The sequence below is a fragment of the Babylonia areolata genome, chromosome 13 (assembly GCF_041734735.1).
Source record: "Babylonia areolata isolate BAREFJ2019XMU chromosome 13, ASM4173473v1, whole genome shotgun sequence".
NCBI classification, from domain to species: domain Eukaryota; kingdom Metazoa; phylum Mollusca; class Gastropoda; order Neogastropoda; family Buccinidae; genus Babylonia; species Babylonia areolata.
Window position 1 is genome coordinate 6016814 of NC_134888.1, and position 20898 is coordinate 6037711.

General features: G+C 45.4%; 1 protein-coding gene across 1 annotated transcript in view; it reads left to right on the top strand.

Moving 5' to 3' along the window:
- Nucleotides 1–17663, top strand: part of LOC143288804 (uncharacterized) — a 164764-nt gene extending 147101 nt beyond the window's left edge. The window contains exons 6-8 of the mRNA XM_076597439.1: nt 4238–4433; nt 14333–14430; nt 16507–17663. Of these exons, the coding sequence (XP_076453554.1) occupies nt 4238–4433; nt 14333–14430; nt 16507–16899 (687 nt within the window). The 3' untranslated portion in view covers nt 16900–17663. The remainder of the gene's footprint in view (nt 1–4237; nt 4434–14332; nt 14431–16506) is intronic.
- Nucleotides 17664–20898: the final 3235 nt, after the last annotated feature.

The following is a 20898-nucleotide window of genomic DNA, read 5'->3' on the forward strand; positions in this document are numbered from 1 at the left end:
TCTGTCTCACTCTTTCTCTCTCTCTTTATTCCCCACCCCTCTCTCTCTCTCTCTCTTTCTGTCTTTCTTTCTCTGTCTCCCTCTCTCTTTCACCCCTTCTCCCCCCTCTCTATTTCTGTCTCTCTCTCACTTTCTCCACCACCCCCCCTCTCTCTCTTTCACCCCTTCCTCTCTCGCTCTCTCTCTCTCCCCTCCCTTCTCTGTCTCTCACACTGCTCTCCCCCCCCCCCCTTACCGCCTCACCCTCTCCCCCATTTTAATTCGCCTTGTGTCAATGCAAGCTGAGCTGGCCATGCTGTGTCGGGGTGCACGTGCAAAATTGCACTGCTGACAGGGGCCAGTGACAGTCCCCCCCGTGCCCCCCCCCTCCCCGCCCCCTGCCCTGTCCCTTACATCACAGAAAAGTGGGTTTGGGGGGTGGGGGGGGGGGGGGCGTTGGATGTGGGCAATAGGTGGGCTTGAGGGGAAGGGAAATAGATATAGTGTAGAGGGGTGGGGTCAGAGAGAGAGAGAGAGAGACAGTGTGTGTGAGTGTGTGTGTTTGTGTTAGTGTGTGTGTGTGAGGGAGAGAGGGAAAGAGTGTATGCGTGTGCGTGCATGCGTGCATATAGGTTTGTGTTAGTGTGTAAACCACGTAGAGAGTGGGTCTGTGTGTGTGTGTGTGTGTGTGTGTGTGTCTGTGAGAGAGAGGCCTGTTTTTTGCCATTGTATAGAAATGAATGGCAATTACCTTGCATGTCCTCGCGACATTAGTGCACATGTTATCAGGTGGTGAATATCTGATGGTTGCTGAACGTGTTCCGTTTCCGTTTGGCTCAGTGTTGGTGCGAAATTGAATGAAAACAATCCAAACAAACACACACTCATACACACCCCATGCAGTTTTGTCTTTTTTTTTTTATAATGGAAAGTGTTTTCATTTGGCTTCCATTGACACAGTGTTGAATCGAGATAACTTGTTTTTCGAATGTTGATATCACAACTAAAAGTACAAACACACACACACACACACACACACACTTATATATATATATATATATATATATATATATATATATATATAATATATATATATATATATAATATATATATATATATATATATATATATATATATATATATATATATATATATATATATATATCAAGTTGCTGTAGTAGTAGCAGCAGCAGCAGCACCATTAGTAGAAGTAGAACTAAAAGAAGGAAAAATTAATTCTTTCTTTCATATTAGAAGAAATAAATCATTCATTCTTTCTTTTTTTTCTTTTTCTTTCACAGAAGAAGAAATAAGAAGAATCATTCATTCATTTTCTTTGATAGAAGAAGAATATTTATTCGTTCTTCTTTTTTCTCTCTTTTTTTTTTTTTTTTACTTTCAAACAAGAATAAATAGAATATTCATCAGTTCGTTCGTTCATTTTATCTTTTACTTTCACAGAAGAAATGAATTATTCGTTAATCAATTCATTCTTTTCGTCTTTTACTCTCATAAAAGAAGAAATAAATCATTCATGAATTCGTTTATTCTTTTTCTTTCTTTTTTTTATGGAAGATGAAAAAATATTCGTTGATTCATTCATTCTTTTTGTTGTGGTGGTGGTGGGTTTTTTGGGTTTTTTTTCTGTCATAGAAGAAATAAAAACTTTTTTTTCAACACACACGATAATGCTATGTTCTTTCTGTTCGACTTATATATTCGAACCACAGGGTAATGTGAACCTGTGAAATGTGTAGTTAGGTTTGTTTTCCTTGTATGTGTGTGTGTTTTTTTTCATGAAAAAGCAACTTTGTGATGCTTGTTTCTCTGTGGAGAAATATAACCTGTGCAAGGGGAAAAAATATATCCATTTATTCATTTACTCATTCATTCATCCTTCCTTCCTTTCTTTCTTCCATTCTTCCTTCCTTCCTTCCACTTATTCATCCTTCCTTCCTTCCATTCATTCATCCTTCCTTCCTTCCTTTCTGCCATTCATTAATCCTTCCTTCCTTCCTTCCATTCCCTTGCAGGTGCTGAGTCTGTCCACAGCCACAGGGGAGACGTACCGACTGAAATTCATTCATCCTTCCTTCCTTTCTTCCATTCATTCATCCTTCCTTCCTTCCTTTCTTCCATTCATTCATCCTTCCTTCCTTCCATCCATTCATTCATCCTTCCTTCCTTCCTTTCTGCCATTCATTCATCCCTCCTTCCTTTTTTTCTTCCATTCCCTTGCAGGTGCTGAGTCTGTCCACAGCCACAGAGGAGACGTACCGACTGAAATTTATTCATCATTCCTTCCTTTCTTCCATTCATTTATCCTTCCTTCCTTCCATTCATTCATCTTCCTTTCTTCCATTCATTCATCCTTCCTTCCTTCCTTCCATTCATTCTTCCTTCCTTCCTTTCTTCCATTCATTCATCCTCCCTTCCTTCCTTTCTTCCATTCCCTTGCAGGTACTGAGTCTGTCCACAGTCACAGAGGAGACGTACCGACTGAAATTCATTCATCCTTCCTTCCTTTCATCCATTCATCCTTCCTTCCTTCATTTCTTCCATTCATTCATCTTCCTTCCTTTCTTCCATTCATTCATCCTTCCTTCCTTTCTTCCATTTATTCATCATTCCTTCCTTTCTTCCATTCATCCTTCCTTCCTTTCTTCCATTCATTCTTCCTTCCTTCCTTCCTCTCTTCCATTCATTCATTCATCCGTTCTTTCTTTCATTCATTCATCCTTTCTTTCATTCATTCATTCATCCTTCCTTCCTTCCTTCCTTCCATTCATTCATCCTTTCTTTCATTCATTCATCCTTCCTTCCTTCCATTCATTCATTCATTCATCCTTCCTTTCATTCACTCATCCTTCCTTCCTTCCTTTCTTTCATTCATCTTCCTTCCTTTCTTCCATTCATTCATCTTCCTTCCTTTCTTCCATTCATTCATCCTTCCTTTCTTCCATTCATTCATCCTTCCTTCCTTTCTTTCATTCACTCATCCTTCCTTCCTTCCTTCCTTCCATTCATTCATCCTTCCTTCCTTTCATCCATTCATCCTTCCTTCCTTTCTTCCATTCCCTTGCAGGTGCTGAGTCTGTCCACAGCCACAGAGGAGACGTACCGACTGAAATTCATTCATCATTCCTTCCTTTCTTCCATTCATTCATCCTTCCTTCCTTCCTTCCTCTCTTCCATTCATTCATCCTTCCTTCCTTCCTTCCTTCCTTCCTTCCTGTCTTCCTGTCTTCCATTCATTCATCCTTCCTTCCTTCCTTCCATTCAAATATTCCTTCCTTCCTTTCATTCATCCTTCCTCCCTTCCTTCCATTCATTCATCCTTCCTTCCTTTCTTCCATTCATCCATCCATCCTTCCTTCCTTTCTTCCATTCAAATATTCCTTCCTTCCTTTCATTCATCCTTCCTCCCTTCCTTCCATTTATTCATCCTTCCTTCCTTTCTTCCACTCATCCATCCTTCCTTCCTTCCTTCCATTCCCTTGCAGGTGCTGAGTCTGTCCACTGCCACAGAGGAGACGTACCGACTGAAATTCATTCATCCTTCCTTCCTTTCTTCCATTCATTCTTCCTTCCTTCCTTCCATTCATTCATCCTTCCTTCCTTCCATTCATTCATCCTTCCTTCCTTCCTTCCTTCCTTCCATTCATTCATTCATCTTCCTCCCTTTCTTCCATTCATTCATCCTTCCTTCCTTTCTTCCATTCATTCATCCTTCCTCCCTTCCTTCCATTTATTCATCCTTCCTTCCTTTCTTCCACTCATCCATCCTTCCTTCCTTTCTTCCATTCCCTTGCAGGTGCTGAGTCTGTCCACAGCCACAGAGGAGACGTACCGACTGAAATTCATTCATCCTTCCTTCCTTTCTTCCATTCATTCATCCTTCCTCCCTTCCTTCCATTCATTCATCCTTCCTTCCTTTCTTCCACTGATCCATCCTTCCTTCCTTTCTTCCATTCCCTTGCAGGTGCTGAGTCTGTCCACAGCCACAGAGGAGACGTACCGACTGAAATTCATTCATCCTTCCTTTCTTCCATTCATTCATCCTTCCTTCCTTCCTTCCATTCCCTTGCAGGTGCTGAGTCTGTCCACAGCCACAGAGGAGACGTACCGACTGAAATTCATTCATCCTTCCTTCCTTTCTTCCATTCATTCATCCTTCCTCCCTTCCTTCCATTCATTCATCCTTCCTTCCTTTCTTCCACTGATCCATCCTTCCTTCCTTTCTTCCATTCCCTTGCAGGTGCTGAGTCTGTCCACAGCCACAGAGGAGACGTACCGACTGAACAAGTACGACGACCAGCACTGGGGCAAAGCCGTTCGGGACGTGGAGCTGCGCGAGGTGGTCATCACCCAGCGGCGCAAGCTGATCGACTCCGGCAGGATCCGACCCCACCTCAACTACCAGCTGTTCCCCTTCGTGCCCCGGAAGGGACAGTGTGAGTGTTGTTGCTGGGTTTTGGGGGTTTTTTTGACTCACTTGTGTAAACAAAATGAGTCTATGTTTAAACCCGGTGTTCGGTTGTCTGTGTGTGTGTGTGTCCGTGTGTCTGTGTGTCTGTGTGTCCGTGGTAAACTTTAACATTGACATTTTCTCTGCAAATACTTTGTCAGTTGACACCAAATTTGGCATAAAAATAGGAAAAATTCAGTTCTTTCCAGTCATCGTGTTTAAAACAATATTGCACCTCTGGGATGGGCACAAATAAATAAAAAAGAAGCCTAATTATATGCAAACTGCATTTACTGTTATATTTTTTTGTATTCTCTAAACTTGGCACTTTGACCTCTTATTCTGACACAACAACAAGAGGAGTCATTATTATCATTTTTTGTTCAAACAGGAACTTCTTTTGTTAAGCATGGAATTTTTATTTATTTTGCAAACGTTTTGGTGCAGATAGTAAAACAGGGAAATTACTCTGTAATTAATGCTAGGGGACTTAATTTATCACAAGTGAGTCTTGAAGGCCTTGCCTCTCTTGTTTGTTGTTGTTGTTGTTGTTATTTCTTGTTGTTTTGGGGAGGTATAGGGGGTGACGAAGGAGTGTGTAGGTGGGTGGGTGGATGGGTTGTGGATTTTGGGGTGTGTGTCTGGGTTTGGGGTTGGGGAGGATGGATACCAGCTGTTCCTTTTGTGAGCAGGAAAGGACAGCAGTATGGGTGTTTTTTGAGGGAGTGTGGGTGGGGAGGGGGAGCGTGTAGGTGGTGGGTGGATGGGTTGTGGATTTTGGGGTGTTTGTCTGGGGTGGGGGTTGGCTGGGGTGGATACCAGCTGTTCCTTTTGGGAGCAGGAAAGGACAGCAGTATGGGTGTTTTTTTGAGGGAGTGTGGGTGGGGAGGGGGAGCGTGTGGGTGGCTGGGTGTGGATTTTGGGGTGTGTGTCTGGGGTGGATAACAGCTGTTCCTTTTGTGGGCAGGAAAGAACAGTGTGGGTGTTTTTTGATGGAGTGTGTGTGGGTAGGGGGAGCGTGTCGGTGGTGGGTGGATGGGTGTGGATTTGGGGGTGTTTGTCTGGGTTGGGGTGGGGGTGGGGGTATACCAGCTGTTCCTTTTGTGAGCAGGAAAGGACAGTATGGGTGTTTTTTGAGGGAGTGTGGGTGGGGAGGGGGAGCGTGTGGGTGGGTGGGTGTGGATTTTTTTTGGGGGGGTCTGGGGTGGGGGTTAGCTGGGGTGGATACCAGCTGTTCCTTTTGTGAGCAGGAAAGAACAGTATGGGTGTTTTTGAGGGAGTGTGGGTGGGTAGGGGGAGCGTGTCGGTGGTGGGTGGATTGGTGTGGATTTTGGGGTGTTTGTCTGGGTATGGGGTTGGGGGGGTGGATACCAGCTGTTCCTGTTGTAGGCAGGAAAGGACAGTATGGGTGTTGTTTTTTTTAGGGAGTATGGGTGGGGAGGGGGGATGTTGTTGTTGTTGTTTCTTGTTGTTTTGGGGAGGTATAGGGGGTGACGAAGGAGTGTGTAGGTGGGTGGGTGGATGGGTTGTGGATTTTGGGGTGTGTGTCTGGGTTTGGGGTTGGAGGGGGGATGGATACCAGCTGTTCCTTTTGTGAGCAGGAAAGGACAGCAGTATGGGTAGTTTTCTGAGGGAGTGTGGGTGGGAAGGGGGAGCGTGTAGGTGGTGGGTGGATGGGTTGTGGATTTTGGGGGTGTGTCTGGGTTTGGGGTTGGAGGGGATGGATACCAGCTGTTCCTTTTGTGGGCAGGAAAGAACAGTATGGGTGTTTTTTGAGGGAGTGTGGGTGTGGAGGGGGAGCGTGTTGGTAGGTGGGTGGATGAGTGTGGATTTTGGGGTGTTTGTCGGGGGTGGGGGGCCGGGGGGTGGATACCAGCTGTTCCTTTTGTAGGCAGGAAAGGACAGTATAGTAGGGGGCATTAAATATAAATCCTGCACTTTGTGATAAAAACATAATAATTGACATACATGTACAATAAGTCCTAATGAACCCATTAAGCGAGGGATCCACTTTTCCAGTGGCTTGTGGCAAGCGTAAAAATTAATTAAAATTAATTACGAAGACCATTTATACCACTCACACGCGAATGGGACACCATAGTATTTAGCAAGGCGGGATGTGGCGTGACCCCGGCCTGACCCGCAGCTGTCAGCACCTTCCCTATTTCAGAGACTGGCGCTTAGCGCGCACTGCGCTGGTTTGGTTGTTCTCATCGCCCATGGCAGACCAGAAACTGAAGTACGGCAATCCTTAGCGACAAAAGTTAGATTTTTAAAACGAAAGTGTTATGCCTTTTTCTTTCTTTCTTTTTAAATTAAAAAAAAAATCATTAAAAAAAAAAAAATCTGCTATTGAAGTGTGGTAATCAACAATAGGGTATTGCTATTGCGTTTAATTTTTAGATGAAAGTATTATATAACTGTAACTGTACAGTTTACAAAATGAGTGAATAAATAAATAATAAATAGATAAATGAATAAATAACGAAAGAAAGAATGACACAGAGAGAAAGAGAGAGAGAGAGAGAGAGAGAGAGAGAGAGAGAGAGAGAAGAAGAAGAAAATTAAAAAGAGATTGTTTTGTTTGTACAAGACAAAATAAGCTAATTAATTTACGGACTTAATGGTAGCTATTGACAGCCCTGCAGATTGCATATTCTGTAAGGAAGTATGGTTAAATTGATTTTTTCGTATGATTAGAGCATATAGCCCTGAAGAGGCCTTCACAGTCGACAGGGTTCTGAACAATGTGAAATTGAAACTTAAAGAAATGAGCTCGCCACAACTGTCTTGCTTTGTTCTCAGAGAGAGTTATGTCATGTCAATGCAGACAAGTATGTGGTTGCTGTGATCCGCCACAGTCCAAGTCGATGACTGAAGACGTGGTGGAAATCAAATGGAATCTTTGTGTGTTATGTCAAACAGCATTACAAGAAACTTTGATCTGCCCAACCAAGCGAGAATGTGCTGGTTACGCCTATGTTACTGAAACCTTTGCTGATTTTAAAAGATAAGGACATTGCCCAATTCTGTTGATCTGTCTTTGTTTGATGAAGGAGATGGATATGAAGCAACGTTTCTGGCAGAAGAGATGTAGAACAGAGGAAAGCAGGGACAACCTCTAAAAGGAGACTGGGAGCATATATATATATATATAAGAATTTCAAATCCAGTGCTAGTCCTGTGAAAACAAGAAACCTGTTTGGTATTCATGCGAATAAATTAATGCATTTTTTTTAAACAGTGATGAGGGTATACTGCAAGGAGCTGGACTTAGGACTTGATTACAAGATGAGAAACTGTGCAGAAGAGCTTCAGGATAGACGTCTTTTAGTTAAATTTGCTTCAGGGGACATGGTAACAATAGATGTGTACCATACACATGCTCATTTAACTCTATAGACGTGCTGACAATCTGTCAAATGCAAACTCACGAGAGAAAAATAAAGACATGAACGATGATATGTCTCACTTGTGTAGAATATACACGTATGGACTGGCACAATCAGGAATCGAGCAAACTGAAGTGCATTCATCACGTATCAAACATAAACTTCGCACAGCTCTTCCAGACCCCATTGCCACTTTACAAAGCAGAGAAGTGTCCTAATGTTTGACAAAAACCTCGGTGACACCATCAAGAAACACGCAGTTATGATTCAGAAGCCTCACATCTTGCAAAAACCGCTGAGCTGATAAGAAGTGATCTGTTGTAGCCAGATAGTTCATTCAATGGCAAATTCATCCACAGAATGTCAAGAAAATTGTATACATTTCACCTTAAAGGCGCCCATCAGCATGATAACCAGTGGGCCAGATTCCATTGAAGAATTAACCACTCCACACCAGATTCAAACTGTTGTCAGTATATCACAGATAATTGCATATAAATGCAAAAAATAATTAAAAGCAACATCACATATGCAGCGCAACAGGACACAGACATCATTCCTAATCTACTAGCCTTAAAGTTCACTGTCAGACAAGAAAGCTAGGGCTGGTTGAAATCCTTCATGCCTTGGCTTTGGAATCTCATACAAGCGTGTGTTGTCTATGTCAACAGATATTGCAAACAGTGTATAGCAAAAATTTGAAACAGACGGTGTAGTTCTTCCGCCAAGAATGATGACAAACATTTACATAGTTGGAGCGGTCGACAAAATTGACCACATCTCAAGATTGACAACAGCGGGAGACACCTTCCATGGGATATTTGATGCAGAATAAGCATGAAGACGCAGATGCAATTATGCACTTCACACCCCTAGTTCAGCAATCGGTGTCAGCCAGAATGGAAATAATGCCCCCCACCCCCCTCTCTGTCACCTACACAAAAGTGCATCCAGTTGCTCTGACCTCCAAAGATGCCTAAATACCACCATGTACCGTCAGTGCAAAACCAGCCGTCAGACTTGAAAGCAAGACGCGCAACACTGAAAGTGAATGGTTGGTGCACTGCAAAGGTGACAGCGTAGTGAGCAAGGACGGAGGGGCAGATGAAGACATCAAGAACCGCATCAACTAAGCGAGGCATGCCTTCAACACCCTGCGGCCAATTTGGAACTCTATATCTCTTTCCACTCACACCAAACTGAGGATCTTCAACATCAACGTTAAGGGGTCCTCTCGTGTGGCTCTGAAACATGGCGAACAACCAAGACGAACACAAGCAAACGACTGGCCTTCATGAATAGATGCCTGCACCGTATTTCAAATGATCAGATGACCAGAGACAGTATCAAATGCCTGCCTCTGGAGAAGAACCAACCAGGTGCCCATGAGTGAGGAGATCAGGAAGAGGAAATGGGGCTGGATAGCAATACCCTTCGAAAGCCTCCAGACGACACCACAAGACAGGAGGCAAGCGGGTTGACCAAAGCAGACCTGGAAAAGAAGCTTGGAGGATGAGATGAAGGCACAGCCGGATGGACATAAGCCCGGCTGAAGAGAGCAGCCAAAAACCGAGTCCGCTGGAGTACTGTTGCATCCCTATGGTCCAGAAGGAGTCAAGAGGCAAAAATCAAATAAGTAAGTCACTGCAAAGGTGTCATTGAAGATGAACATGAGATCGCCACTGGTACACTTTCCTGGTCAGACTTCCATGCTGCACGTCATGAGTATCTGGACAGACATACTAGCAACATTGGCCATGCTATCAGAAAATGTGCACTGAATCGCAATGACAAAACATGTAATGGACGTCGTGCAGCCTGCGGTGGAGCATCCAGGGCAGCATGGAGTCATTGGACCAACCTGTGTATGCCCTGGGCAAGAAAAAAAGTGAAATGTGAAATTACAGTCACCAGTGTGCGCAACGTTATATTAAAATTTCTCCTTATCCTCCCACATCGGACTGCTGTAAAGGACTGCAGGACAGAAGGCAGTCAGGCATCAGCGACAAGACCCACCACCCTTCCTTGGAAGCACTCTTTACCCTTATGAGAATGAGAAGGATTTTACTATTCTACAATCATTCTTCTCCACATTGAATCTAGTAAGTACGATATTGTCTGTCAGTGCTGAAAGAAAGGCAAAACAAGTGAATTGAGCGTATATGTTTGCAGTTTTTGGTGAATGCTTGATATGAATTAAAAACGTACCCAAGCAAAAATGTTTTAGACAAGCGTGTGGTGCCTCTGGAAATTGGCAGAGCTGGTCGACCTTGATTATACTTACATTCACAGATTTACGATTGATTTTCTTTAATTACAAGTATATAAATAATAATAATAATAATAATGGTACTTATATAGCGCTGAATCTTGTGCAGAGACAAATCTAAGCGCTTTCGCACCAGTCATTGTCACGCACGCATAACTCTAAAACTGGAGAAACTAAAGACAAGGAAGAGGCAGGGAAGGGAGGCTATTTTGGGAAGAGGTGGGTTTTAAGGCCAGACTTGAAAGAGCTGAGTGTGGAGACTTGACGAAGCGAAAGAGGAAGTTCATTCCAATTGCAAGGTCCAGAGACAGAGAAAGAACGGCGGCCAACAGTCGAGAGTTTGAATCTGGGTATGTGTAAGTGGAGTGGATCCGAAGCTGATCGTAGTGAGCGAGATGGAGTGTAGAGGTGAAGGCAGCCACAGAGATAGGAAGGGGCTGATTTGTGAATACATTTGTAGCATAGAGTGCTGATCTTGTACTTTATTCGGTGTGAGACAGGGAGCCAGTGGAGATGTTGCAAAAGAGGAGTGATGTGCTCAGATCTTTTCTTTCTGAGGACGAGTCGGGCAGCAGAATTTTGTATGCGCTGAAGGGACTGAATGGATGAAGCAGGCAAACCAGACAATAGAGAGTTACAGTAGTCAAGGCGAGAGAGAATGAGAGAAACGACAAGTCTAGATGTTGCGTCAATGGACAGATATTTCCGGATGGAACTGATGCGCCGCATTTGACAGCAGCAGGATTGACATGTCTGATTGATAAATGTTTGCATGGACAGTGTGTTGTCAAGGACAACGCCGAGGTTCCTGACTGAACTGGACAGAGGGATGGATGTACTGCCAAGTTTGATTGTATTAGTTGTAATGGAAGAGAGTTTTTGTTTAGTTCCTATGATCATTGCTTCAGTTTTGTCCGCGTTCAATTGTAACTTATTTAGAGTCATCCAATTTTGAATGTCCAGGAAGCAGTTGGATGTTTCTTGCAAGAGCGACAACAGTTTTTCAGGTGTATCACTTTCTGGGGTTGAGTGTCATCAGCATAAGAATGATGACTGACATTATGGCGGTTGATAATTTCAGCGAGAGGAGCAGTGTACAGTGTGAAGAGCACTGGGCCTAAAACAGATCCCTGTGGGACTCCATGTTCAATTTTAACGGGTTCAGACTGGAAATGATCAACAATGACAGACTGGAATCGATCAGTGAGATAAGATTTGAACCAGTTTAGAACAGTGCCGTTGATACCAAATGTAAAATGAAGACGGGAAAGAAGGATTGAATGGTCTATCGTGTCAAAGGCAGCTGACAAGTCGAGAAGAGTGAGAAGGGAGATCTGTCCTGAGTCGGACGCTAGCAGTAGGTTATTCAGGATGTGGAGGAGAGTGGTTTCGGTGCTGTGGTCAGCACGATAGGCAGACTGAAATGGGTGGATGAGATTGTTGAAACAAAGGTGATTGTTGAGCTGCTATATCAGTATCATCAATGTCATATCTTAAGAGACTGAAGTACTTTGCAAAATATCAACTCATGGCAGAAGAAATTCAAAAAGAGGCTTAGTTGCTATCATAAACGGCACCCAAAGATCTAGACACATCTTTTTTCCCCTCCCCCTTCTTTTTTTGTTTTTGTTTTTTTTTGTTTTTGTTTTTATTTTGTTTGTTGTTGTTTTTTTGTTTTGTTTTTAAAAATATTTTGTTTAGGGGACAAGTAGCCCAGAGAAAGATGAAAAATATGTACATGTTCTTTAAAATGTATGAGCAACATAACAGTGCACATTGAGATTAAACAACGACCAGTTAGCATCACTGACACTGTGACCTATTTTCTATTTTTATTTTATCTTTATTATTTTTGTCACGAAACACTCCTGAAGACATTTGCATATCATAGCAAGTACATAATAGTATAATTAACATTCGGAGGCCACATTCTGGACATTTCCACGTGTGAAATTGGGTAAGAAAACGAAATAACCGAGAAAATAAGTGTCATTTGTTTTGAACTCAGTGACCTACTTTAGACGCTGACCACACCCACTTCCGGTGCAGTGATAAGGTGGATCCCTTGCTTAAATGAACCACAAATGAATAAGGAATAAGAAAAACCAAACAGAATGTTTTTATCATGAAGTGCAGCTTTCACCTGTTTTTCGGACTTAATGCCCCCTACTAGTATGGGTGGGTTTGATTTTTTTAGGGAGTATGGGTGGGGAGGGGGAGCGTGTAGGTGGTGGGTGGATGGGTGTGGATTTTGGGGTGATTAGCCGTGGTTGCGAGTGGGGGGGGATACCAGCTGTTCCTTTTGTGCCCAGGAAAGAACAGTGTGAGCGGTTTGGAGGGGGTGGAGGTGGGCAGGGGGAGCAAGTGGGTGGTGGGTGGGTGTAGGTTTTGGGGGGATGTGTCGAGGGGGGTGGAGGCCTGGGAGTGGATGGAGCTGACTGCCAACGTCTCTCCGTTTTGTGGCCAGGACGATGTGAGTTTCTTGTTGGGGTGGGGACGGGTGGAGGGGAGGCAAGGAGGGTGGTGGTGGATGGATGTGTGGGTAGTGGGTGACTGTGTTTTTGGCGTGTGTGTAAGTGGTTGGGTGTGTGGGTGTGTGTATGCAGGGGGCGCGGGGTGTGTGTGCGTCTGTGAGAGAGAGAGAGAGAGAGAGAGAAAGAGAGAAGTCTTAAGGGAGGTAGAGTTGTCGAGGGTTCATAAACTTCATCCACTTCATTGCTCGGGTGTGTGTGTGTGTGTGTGTGTGTGTGTGTGTGTCTGGTCGCGCGCGCCAGTTGGCACCGCTGCATACAGCTTGCCGAGTGATGTCGGTACCAATCAGACACATAGTTCTTTCTGGTTGGCAGAGAGATTGATGGTGGTGGAAGTGGATTAGGTCTGCTGCTAATTCGTGGGGCCTACCTCATGGTTGTCAGTAGGGTTGGGTGGGGGTAGGGGAGGCGGTTGGGCGGGGGTGGATTGCTGTACGTTAGTAGGACAGGGTGGTTCTTTTGTTGTTGTTTTTCTGGGTTGGTTGTTTTTTTACGGCGTTCTTGGGTATGTCATGCTCTTGTGTGTCTGTGTCTGTGTCTGTAATAGAGATGTACATTTGTCTGCGCAAAGAAAGGACGTTTATGAGAAGCGTTAGATAATTAAGTTCGTGTTTTGTGTGTGTGTGTGTTTGTTTAGCGAAATGTGTCTGAGAGAGAGAGAGTTGGAGAGAGAGAGAGGGAGGGGGGAGGCATTAATTAACGGCGTGTCTGAGAGAGAGAGGGGGAGAGAGGGGGGGGGCATGAATTTGCGGTGTGTCTGAGAGAGAGAGAGAGAGAGGGAGGGAGAGAGAGGGGAAGGCAAGAATTTGCGGTGTGTCTGAGAGAGAGAGAGGGAGAGAGATATGGGGGAGGGGGCTGGGGGGGGGCTTGAATTACCAGTGTTTGAGAGAGAGGCGGGGGCAGGGATGCAAAGAGAGAGAGAGAGGAGAGGTGAGAGAGTGGAGGTGAATTAGCAGAATGTGTGTGTGAGAGAGAGTGATAAAGCACCAGCCCCCATGTTGATGTTGTCAGCCACTTGGCGCACGTTCAGTACTGCACAGCGGACCTCCTGTGTGTGTGTGCACTGTTCACCTCGCACTGCTCTTTATCACACAGGACGATGGAGATGATAGCCCCCGATGATAATGTCGTCCATGATGATGATGATGATGATGATAACGACGTCGATAATGATGATGATGATGATGATGTGTGCACTGTTCACCTCGCACTGCACCTTATCACTGAGGACGATGGAGATGATAGCCCCCGATGATAATGACGTTCATGATGATGATGATGATGATAACGACGTCGATAATGATGATGATGATGATGTTAACGCCGTCGTCGATGATGATGATGACGACAACGATAACGATGATAATGATAATGGTAACGATGACGACGATAATGATAACAACGATGATGGTGTCAACGACGACGATGATTATGATGACGACGACGACTATGATAATAACGACGACGACGACGATGATGATGATGACAGCGATAATGACGACGACGACGATGATGATGATGAAGACAATGGTCGACCATTACCATGACAACAATGATTTTTATTTGTTTGTTTTTTTGTCAGCGAGTAGTGGAAGCTGACGTAATGAAGGCTTGATATCAGTGTGTGCGTCCATGAAGAGACTGAATGTTTGATTCAATGTGTGTGTGTGTGTGTGTGTGTGTGTGTCTACAGCATACCGTATCTCCAGTCCCCTGACGTGGGAAGCGACATCCATGTTGGAAGTCTCACTGCGGGTGTCCATTGGCATCGCCAAGAAAACCGCTAAACGGGTACGTTCTCCGTTTGTTTCTTATCAAACCCTTGTCTGTCTTTCTGGCTGGCTGGCTGTTTATCTGTATGTATGTATGTATGTCTTTATGTCTCTGTCTGGCTGTCTTTCTGGCTGTTTGCAGGTGTTGACTGGAATTTTCCAAAAAACTCTAGAGTGTAGTGTGGTAGCACTAAACTATATACATAAAAAAGATGAAACAAATTTTTTTTTTAAAGTGATAGAATCAGTTTTTCTGAGAACAACAGCAGCTCTTCAGCTTGAAGACTGTGACTCGAATCGTTCCCACGTCATATCGTGTTGCGCCCTCAAGGTCGAGTCTTCAAGGCGTCAGTGTAGTGTTCTCACAGCGATGGTCCACTTGCTGTTCGCAGCGGTGGCCAGCAGCATTGTCAGATGACCTGCTTTCCCAGGCAGCAGTCTGACACTGGAATCACAGTCTCTTGATCTTTTGTCTACTTTTAGGCTTAGATGCTCTCTTGTCGTTGGACGCATGAGTCAGTGGAAGCATTCGACGGGCGCAATAGCCGAGTGGTTAAAGCGTTGGACTGTCAATCTGAGGGTCCCAGGTTCGAATCACGGTGACGGCGCCTGGTGGGTAAAGGGTGGAGATTTTTACGATCTCCCAGGTCAACATATGTGCAGACCTGCTAGTGCCTGAACCCCCTTCGTGTGTATATGCAAGCAGAAGATCAAATACGCACGTTAAAGATCCTGTAATCCATGTCAGCGTTCGGTGGGTTATGGAAGCAAGAGCATACCCACCATGCACACCCCCGAAAACGGAGTATGGCTGCCTACATGGCGGGGTAAAAACGGTCATACACGTTAAAGCCCACTCGTGTGCATACGAGTGAACGCAGAAGAAGGAGAAGAAGTGGAAACATTCCGTTCTCTTCCGTTCTCGGTCATTAATTTTTGCTGGAGTCACCACCGCCAGCGTCTGAGGTCTTCTCTCTCTCTCTCCACTGCTTGCTGTCTTGGACTGTCATCTCTTTCTTTCTCACTTTAATCTATCGCCCAGTCATTTTATTCTGTCAGTTTGTAAGATTAAGAACAGAAAAATGACATGAGATCCGAATGCATTTGTCATTGTTGTCAACGATGCTGAGTGCCTGCTGATTTACGGGTGGATGAATAAGGATGTATTGAATTATGTTGTGTTGTAGTGTATTGATTGTATTGTAATATATAGAATTGTTTTGTGTTGTATTGCTTTGTTGTGTGTTGCGTAACGTTGTACCGTGTTAAATTGTATAACATTGCATTGTGATTACAATTGTATTACATTGCATTGTGATTACAATTGTATTGCATTGTATTGCACTGTACTATGTTATACTGCATTTCACCGCATTGCATCATTACACTTCTGTGTATTCCAAAGACGTGGAACAAGCTCCCTGATAACCTCCGTTATTCTGATTCCCTCGCAGCTTTTAAATCTCGTCTCAGAACTCACCTTTTCCCTCAGCAATAAGTTCAATTGTGGCAGGTCCACTTCCTTTGCGTTAGCTGTGCTTGACTATGTGTGTATACATATGTATGTGTACATAACTACATGCATGCATATGAATGTGTATTGTGTGTGCGTGTGTTTATGTAAGTTTGTGCCTGCCTATGTGTGCGTATGTGTTAGGGTAGCTGTTAGATACACATGTATGTTAACTCTCTCCATACGAACGGCGAAAGAGACGACGTTAACAGCGTTTCACCCCAATTACCACCATCAAAATATTACAAGCGGAAGGCTCTTATACTGAAGAGGTGAATGTTGACAAAGAATACCACAATTCTGACGACGGAAGCTAAAGGTTGCGTCATTGAGGCACCCACTGGACATCCGAAGGGTCTGTGTAGAGGAGAAGAGAAGGCTGGCCGTACTGAGTGAGTTAAAATGTATGTATGCAGTGTGTGTGTGTGTGTGTGTGTGTGTGTAGTCACATTTTGGTGTGTGTATGTAACATAGATATAATGTTTTATGTTAACAAAAGCGTTTTTGTAAAGCACCAAGAGCAGATTTCTGGATAGTGTGCTATATAAGTATCCATTATTATTATCCCTCTCTCCATTCCAGTGTCGCGGTGACCGCAGCAAGATGTGTCGCCGGGTGCGCGAGCTGAGGCGGAAGCTGACGGCGCTGCAGTCGGAGATCCACAAGGGCCGCTCCAGCTGGGTGACCTTCACCTCCAAGGAGCAGCAGGACTTCGCCAGCCGCTACACGGCCCGCGTGTCCACCTACGCCAGTGTCACCAAGTCCCTGTCCCGGGCCGTCCGGCGCCTGAAGAAGCAGCAGAAGCTGGACCGCCTCCACCTCAAGAAGCGGCGCCGCAACCTGGTGCCCCTGGACCAGCAGCAGAAGAAGCAGAAGCAGCAGCAGAGGAGGATCCGACGCCTGCAGCAGAAGAGAGACCGCGCGCCGCACGTGCACCGGCTGATGTCTCGTCGCGAGCAGAGGAGGAGCGCGTAAAGGAAAAAGAAAGAAAAGCGAGGAATTTCTTTTTCTTTTCTTTTTTCTTCTTTTCTGGGCAGTGGCGGTGGCGCGGCGTATTTGTTTGTTTGATTTTTGTTTGTTTATTTTCTTTGTTGTATGTGGGGTGAGGTTGTGTTGTTTTTTTTTCATAGCAGTGACACAGCGTTGTGTGAGGACTGGATTATAAAGAAACATCAGTCGGTTTCGTGTTTGTCAGCACCGAGACAAAGAGAGAGAGGGAGAGACAGAACCGCGACATACTGGAAGAAGACTCCCAACTTTTTTTTCTTCCCAGTACTTTCACGGACTCCTCATTTCCCCCCCCCCCCCCTTTCCCCCAGGCCCCCAATCCACACTACACCCCCGCCCCATCCACCCACCTCCTCCTGAGTGCAACCCCTGCTTCATCAGAGATGGTTCTGGTGTTTTGGAATGGGATTGTAGGAACAAGGTGATAGATGGATTTCACTCCGTTTTCGTCCTTTTTTTTTTATTTTTTTTTTTTTTTATAGACAATTTAGATTGTTTGACTTCCTTCCCTCCCCCTTCCGCACCTCCCTAGCACCCACCACCACCGTCCCCACTCCCCCTCATCACCACCTCTCCGCACACCTTCTCACAATCTTCAAACCCCCACGTCCACCCACCAGCACCTTCCCCTGTCCACCTTTCCTCCTGCCCACACCTCCCCCCAACACCTCCCCACATTCTTCAAACCCCACTCCACCCACCACCACCTTCCCCAACACCCCCACCCTCACTCTGACCACAACGCCCCCCCCCCACACCCCCCCCCCCTCCCATATCATCTTTCCACAGATGTCAGTAACGATAGTTCAGCTTATAGTGAACACAGTCCACAGGGAGAGAGAGAGAGAACGAGTGGTCAATGTCCAGCCTTCGTATAGGCTGATGAACGACCCCCGTTCTTATATTAAACTTATCTTCTTATATAGACTGGAGTGAATGCAGACAAGGGGGTTGGGGGGGGGGGTAAACAGGAAGGAAGGAAGGAAGGAAAGAGATGTCCAGGGAGTGAATGCAGACAAGGAGAAGGAAGGGATAAACAGTGAATGAAGGAAACGAGAGGAAACCAACACGAAACATCGGATCTGGCCTCTCTGAAGACGGAGTGTGGATGCCCGTGGTGTTGTTTCGGCCGGCAGTGTGAAGGAAGGAAGGAATGAAGGAAGGAGCTGTCGAGGACTCACCCCCTCGAACAACACAACCTCCACAACACCAGCATGGGGTGTTGCCCTGAACAACGTGACTTCAAGCCAGTGGGTCGTTAAACTGAATTAACTCCAGCGGAAGGGGTGAACGCATAGACCCGGGGAAGGAAGGAAGCGAGAGAAACCAACACAAAACATCGCATCTGCTGTCTCTGAAGACGAGTATGGATGCCTGTGGTGCTGTTTCGGCCGACAATGTGAGTCCATACCACGTTGTTGTTGTGTTTTGGGGCGTGGTGTTTTTTTTTTTTTATCACCACGTTACCTGTGAAAATATCAAGAACTACGTCAGTGTTGGGATGGGGTGTGGTGAGGCGGGGGGTGGGGGGGGGGGGATATGTTGTATCCTCGTTGCTGACAAAAACGGTAAGGCCGTGGTTGGTTGTTACCGTCCTCGTCATATAAACGCTGATGTTCGGGAGAGTGAGTCCCTCTTCGCATGAACCGTGAGGACTGGGTCAGCTTGCAGGTCTGGAGTCAGTGGTGGCTCTTCACGTGGCCTCTTGGGAGTCCAGGCCTGACCAGCACGTTGGTGTATCAGTAAGTCAGGCATAGCTGAGTTGTGGTTTTTTTTTTATTTCTGAAAGCAGGTGTGGTGTAGCGTGTATGGGTCGGTCCGCACGCTTCGATGCCTCCTTGAAACTGAAACTGAAAGTCTTCATGACAGTTATTATTGTTGTTGCTTTTTTTTTTTTTTTGTTATTGCTATTGTTTTTATTGTCATCATTATTATTGTTACGCCTCAGTGTGTATAATTACGAGGTATACTATTGCTGGAGTTTGTGTGGTGCATCTGCTACTGGTACTGCTACTACTACTACTACTACTACTGTACTGATACTACCACTGCCACTGCCGCTGAGAATGCTGCTGCTATACCGTTAGTCACGCATGACACAAAATTGGCGTATGTCGTCTTGAAGAAGAAGAGGAGGTGTTTTTTTGAAATCCATAATTACCTGTTTCAAGGGGTGGGGGCAGTTAATGTTTTTGTTTGTTTGTTTGTTGTTGTTGTTGTTTTCACACATATACCAAAGTAGCTGAGGCTGGATACAGGTGATGCAAGATTTGTGTGGGTGAAGAAGTTATTGATACTTCCGTGACAATAATACTTTCATGTCTCCCTCTTTCTCCCGTGCCTATTCTGCGTCTGTCTCTTTTCTCTTTTTCTCTGTCTCTGTGTGTCTGTCTGTGTCTCTGTCTCTGTCTCTCTCCCCCCCCTCTCTCTCTCTCTCTCTCTGAGGTGGGGAATAATCCTGAAAAAAAAAATCACGAAGTCCTTTATCAGTTTTCTGGCGAACGACCCCACCCCCCGCCCCAAACCCCCAACCCCCAGCCCCCCTTCCCTCCCCCCCTTTCCCCCTGGAAAGCGATATCTTTACACCCTGACAGTCAGTGTTAGTCCGTCTTGTCTCTCGAACCTTTTGTTTCTCTTCCAAAATGCTAATTGACAGATCTATCAGACCTCTCGACAGCCGACGTACAGCTACCTCCACAGCCTTGGAGGCTAGTTGGCCTTTGGGGACCATCCCAACGTCAACTGTCCTAAAACCCCTCTTGGCCGAGAGAGTGGGGATGTAACTTGGGCGAGACACTCCCCACTGTAATCAAATTCCAGCCCAGATTGTCGGGACGGGACAATACAGTACCTCTGCTGTTCTGATGGTCATAGTCCACGACTGACCGTCATACACAAGGACTCCGCTGAACTGTAAACATCTACGCCAAAATGCAAAAGAAGCGACAGAAGACAAGACATAATTGTCGATGTCATGTCACTCATACAAACAATGAAACGCAGTTGGCTTTGTGCTCGCAGTCGATAACAACACGGGCGGTTGAGAGATACATTCGATATATTCAGAGGAAGAAGAAAAATGTATACATCGATTAAGTAACGTAAAACTTACGGTAGTATTTACTTGAGACGTTCTATGGAAGAGGGGGTCGGGGGGGGAGGGGGACTAGTCTGGCCCTTTGGATGGTTGGTCTTCCACACAACCACCGTTAATCTTAACCTCTCATCCTCCTCTTCCTCTGTCAACTTCTGGCTGCGAAGAATCCTCGTGGTTTTGTTGGTCCTTGAGGCGGAAAGATAACAGCTGTGGTCTGGGCTCTTGGAGAAAGTTACCCCAGTCTTTTGCTCTGGTGGGCCTACTGCTTCGGTCCTCGCTTGACGATGCTTGGATTGGTATATGATTCATGCGTACTGAGAGAGAGACAGAGAGAGAGAGAGAGAGAGAGAGAGATTCGAAAGCTTGTCATATTTTTTGTAGCCACATTAGTAAGAAGTTAGTTTCTTTAACGTCCCCTTTCCCACACTGGTGACTAGTCTACATAAAGCTGATCAGTGGAAATCCTGCTATGTATGTCATACACGTAAGCGGCTACGGGCGCTAGCGCGCGTGCGCACGCGTGCGTGTGTGTGTGTGTATGTGCTTAATTTGTTCCTTATCTCGCTCAAATAAAGCATTGCCCTGCGTGTGAATGTTTAACTATTGGTTACCATGACATGTCCTCCATCGTTCACATACTTTGAACCTGAATCAGAGAGGGCGAGGGGTGGTGGTGAGAAGAGGAGCGGGGGGCGGGGGGGGGGGGGGAGAGTTGGGGGGAACAGGAAAGGAGGCATCAGGGAGAGTGGGGAGGGGTTGGGGGGTGGGGGGGGGTGCGCGAACGGGGGAGAAGGGGGTTCGTTATTGAAGAACTGGATCAGGTTTCGGTTTTGTTTCCTTGCCGTTGTCAAGAACGTCGTCATGACAGC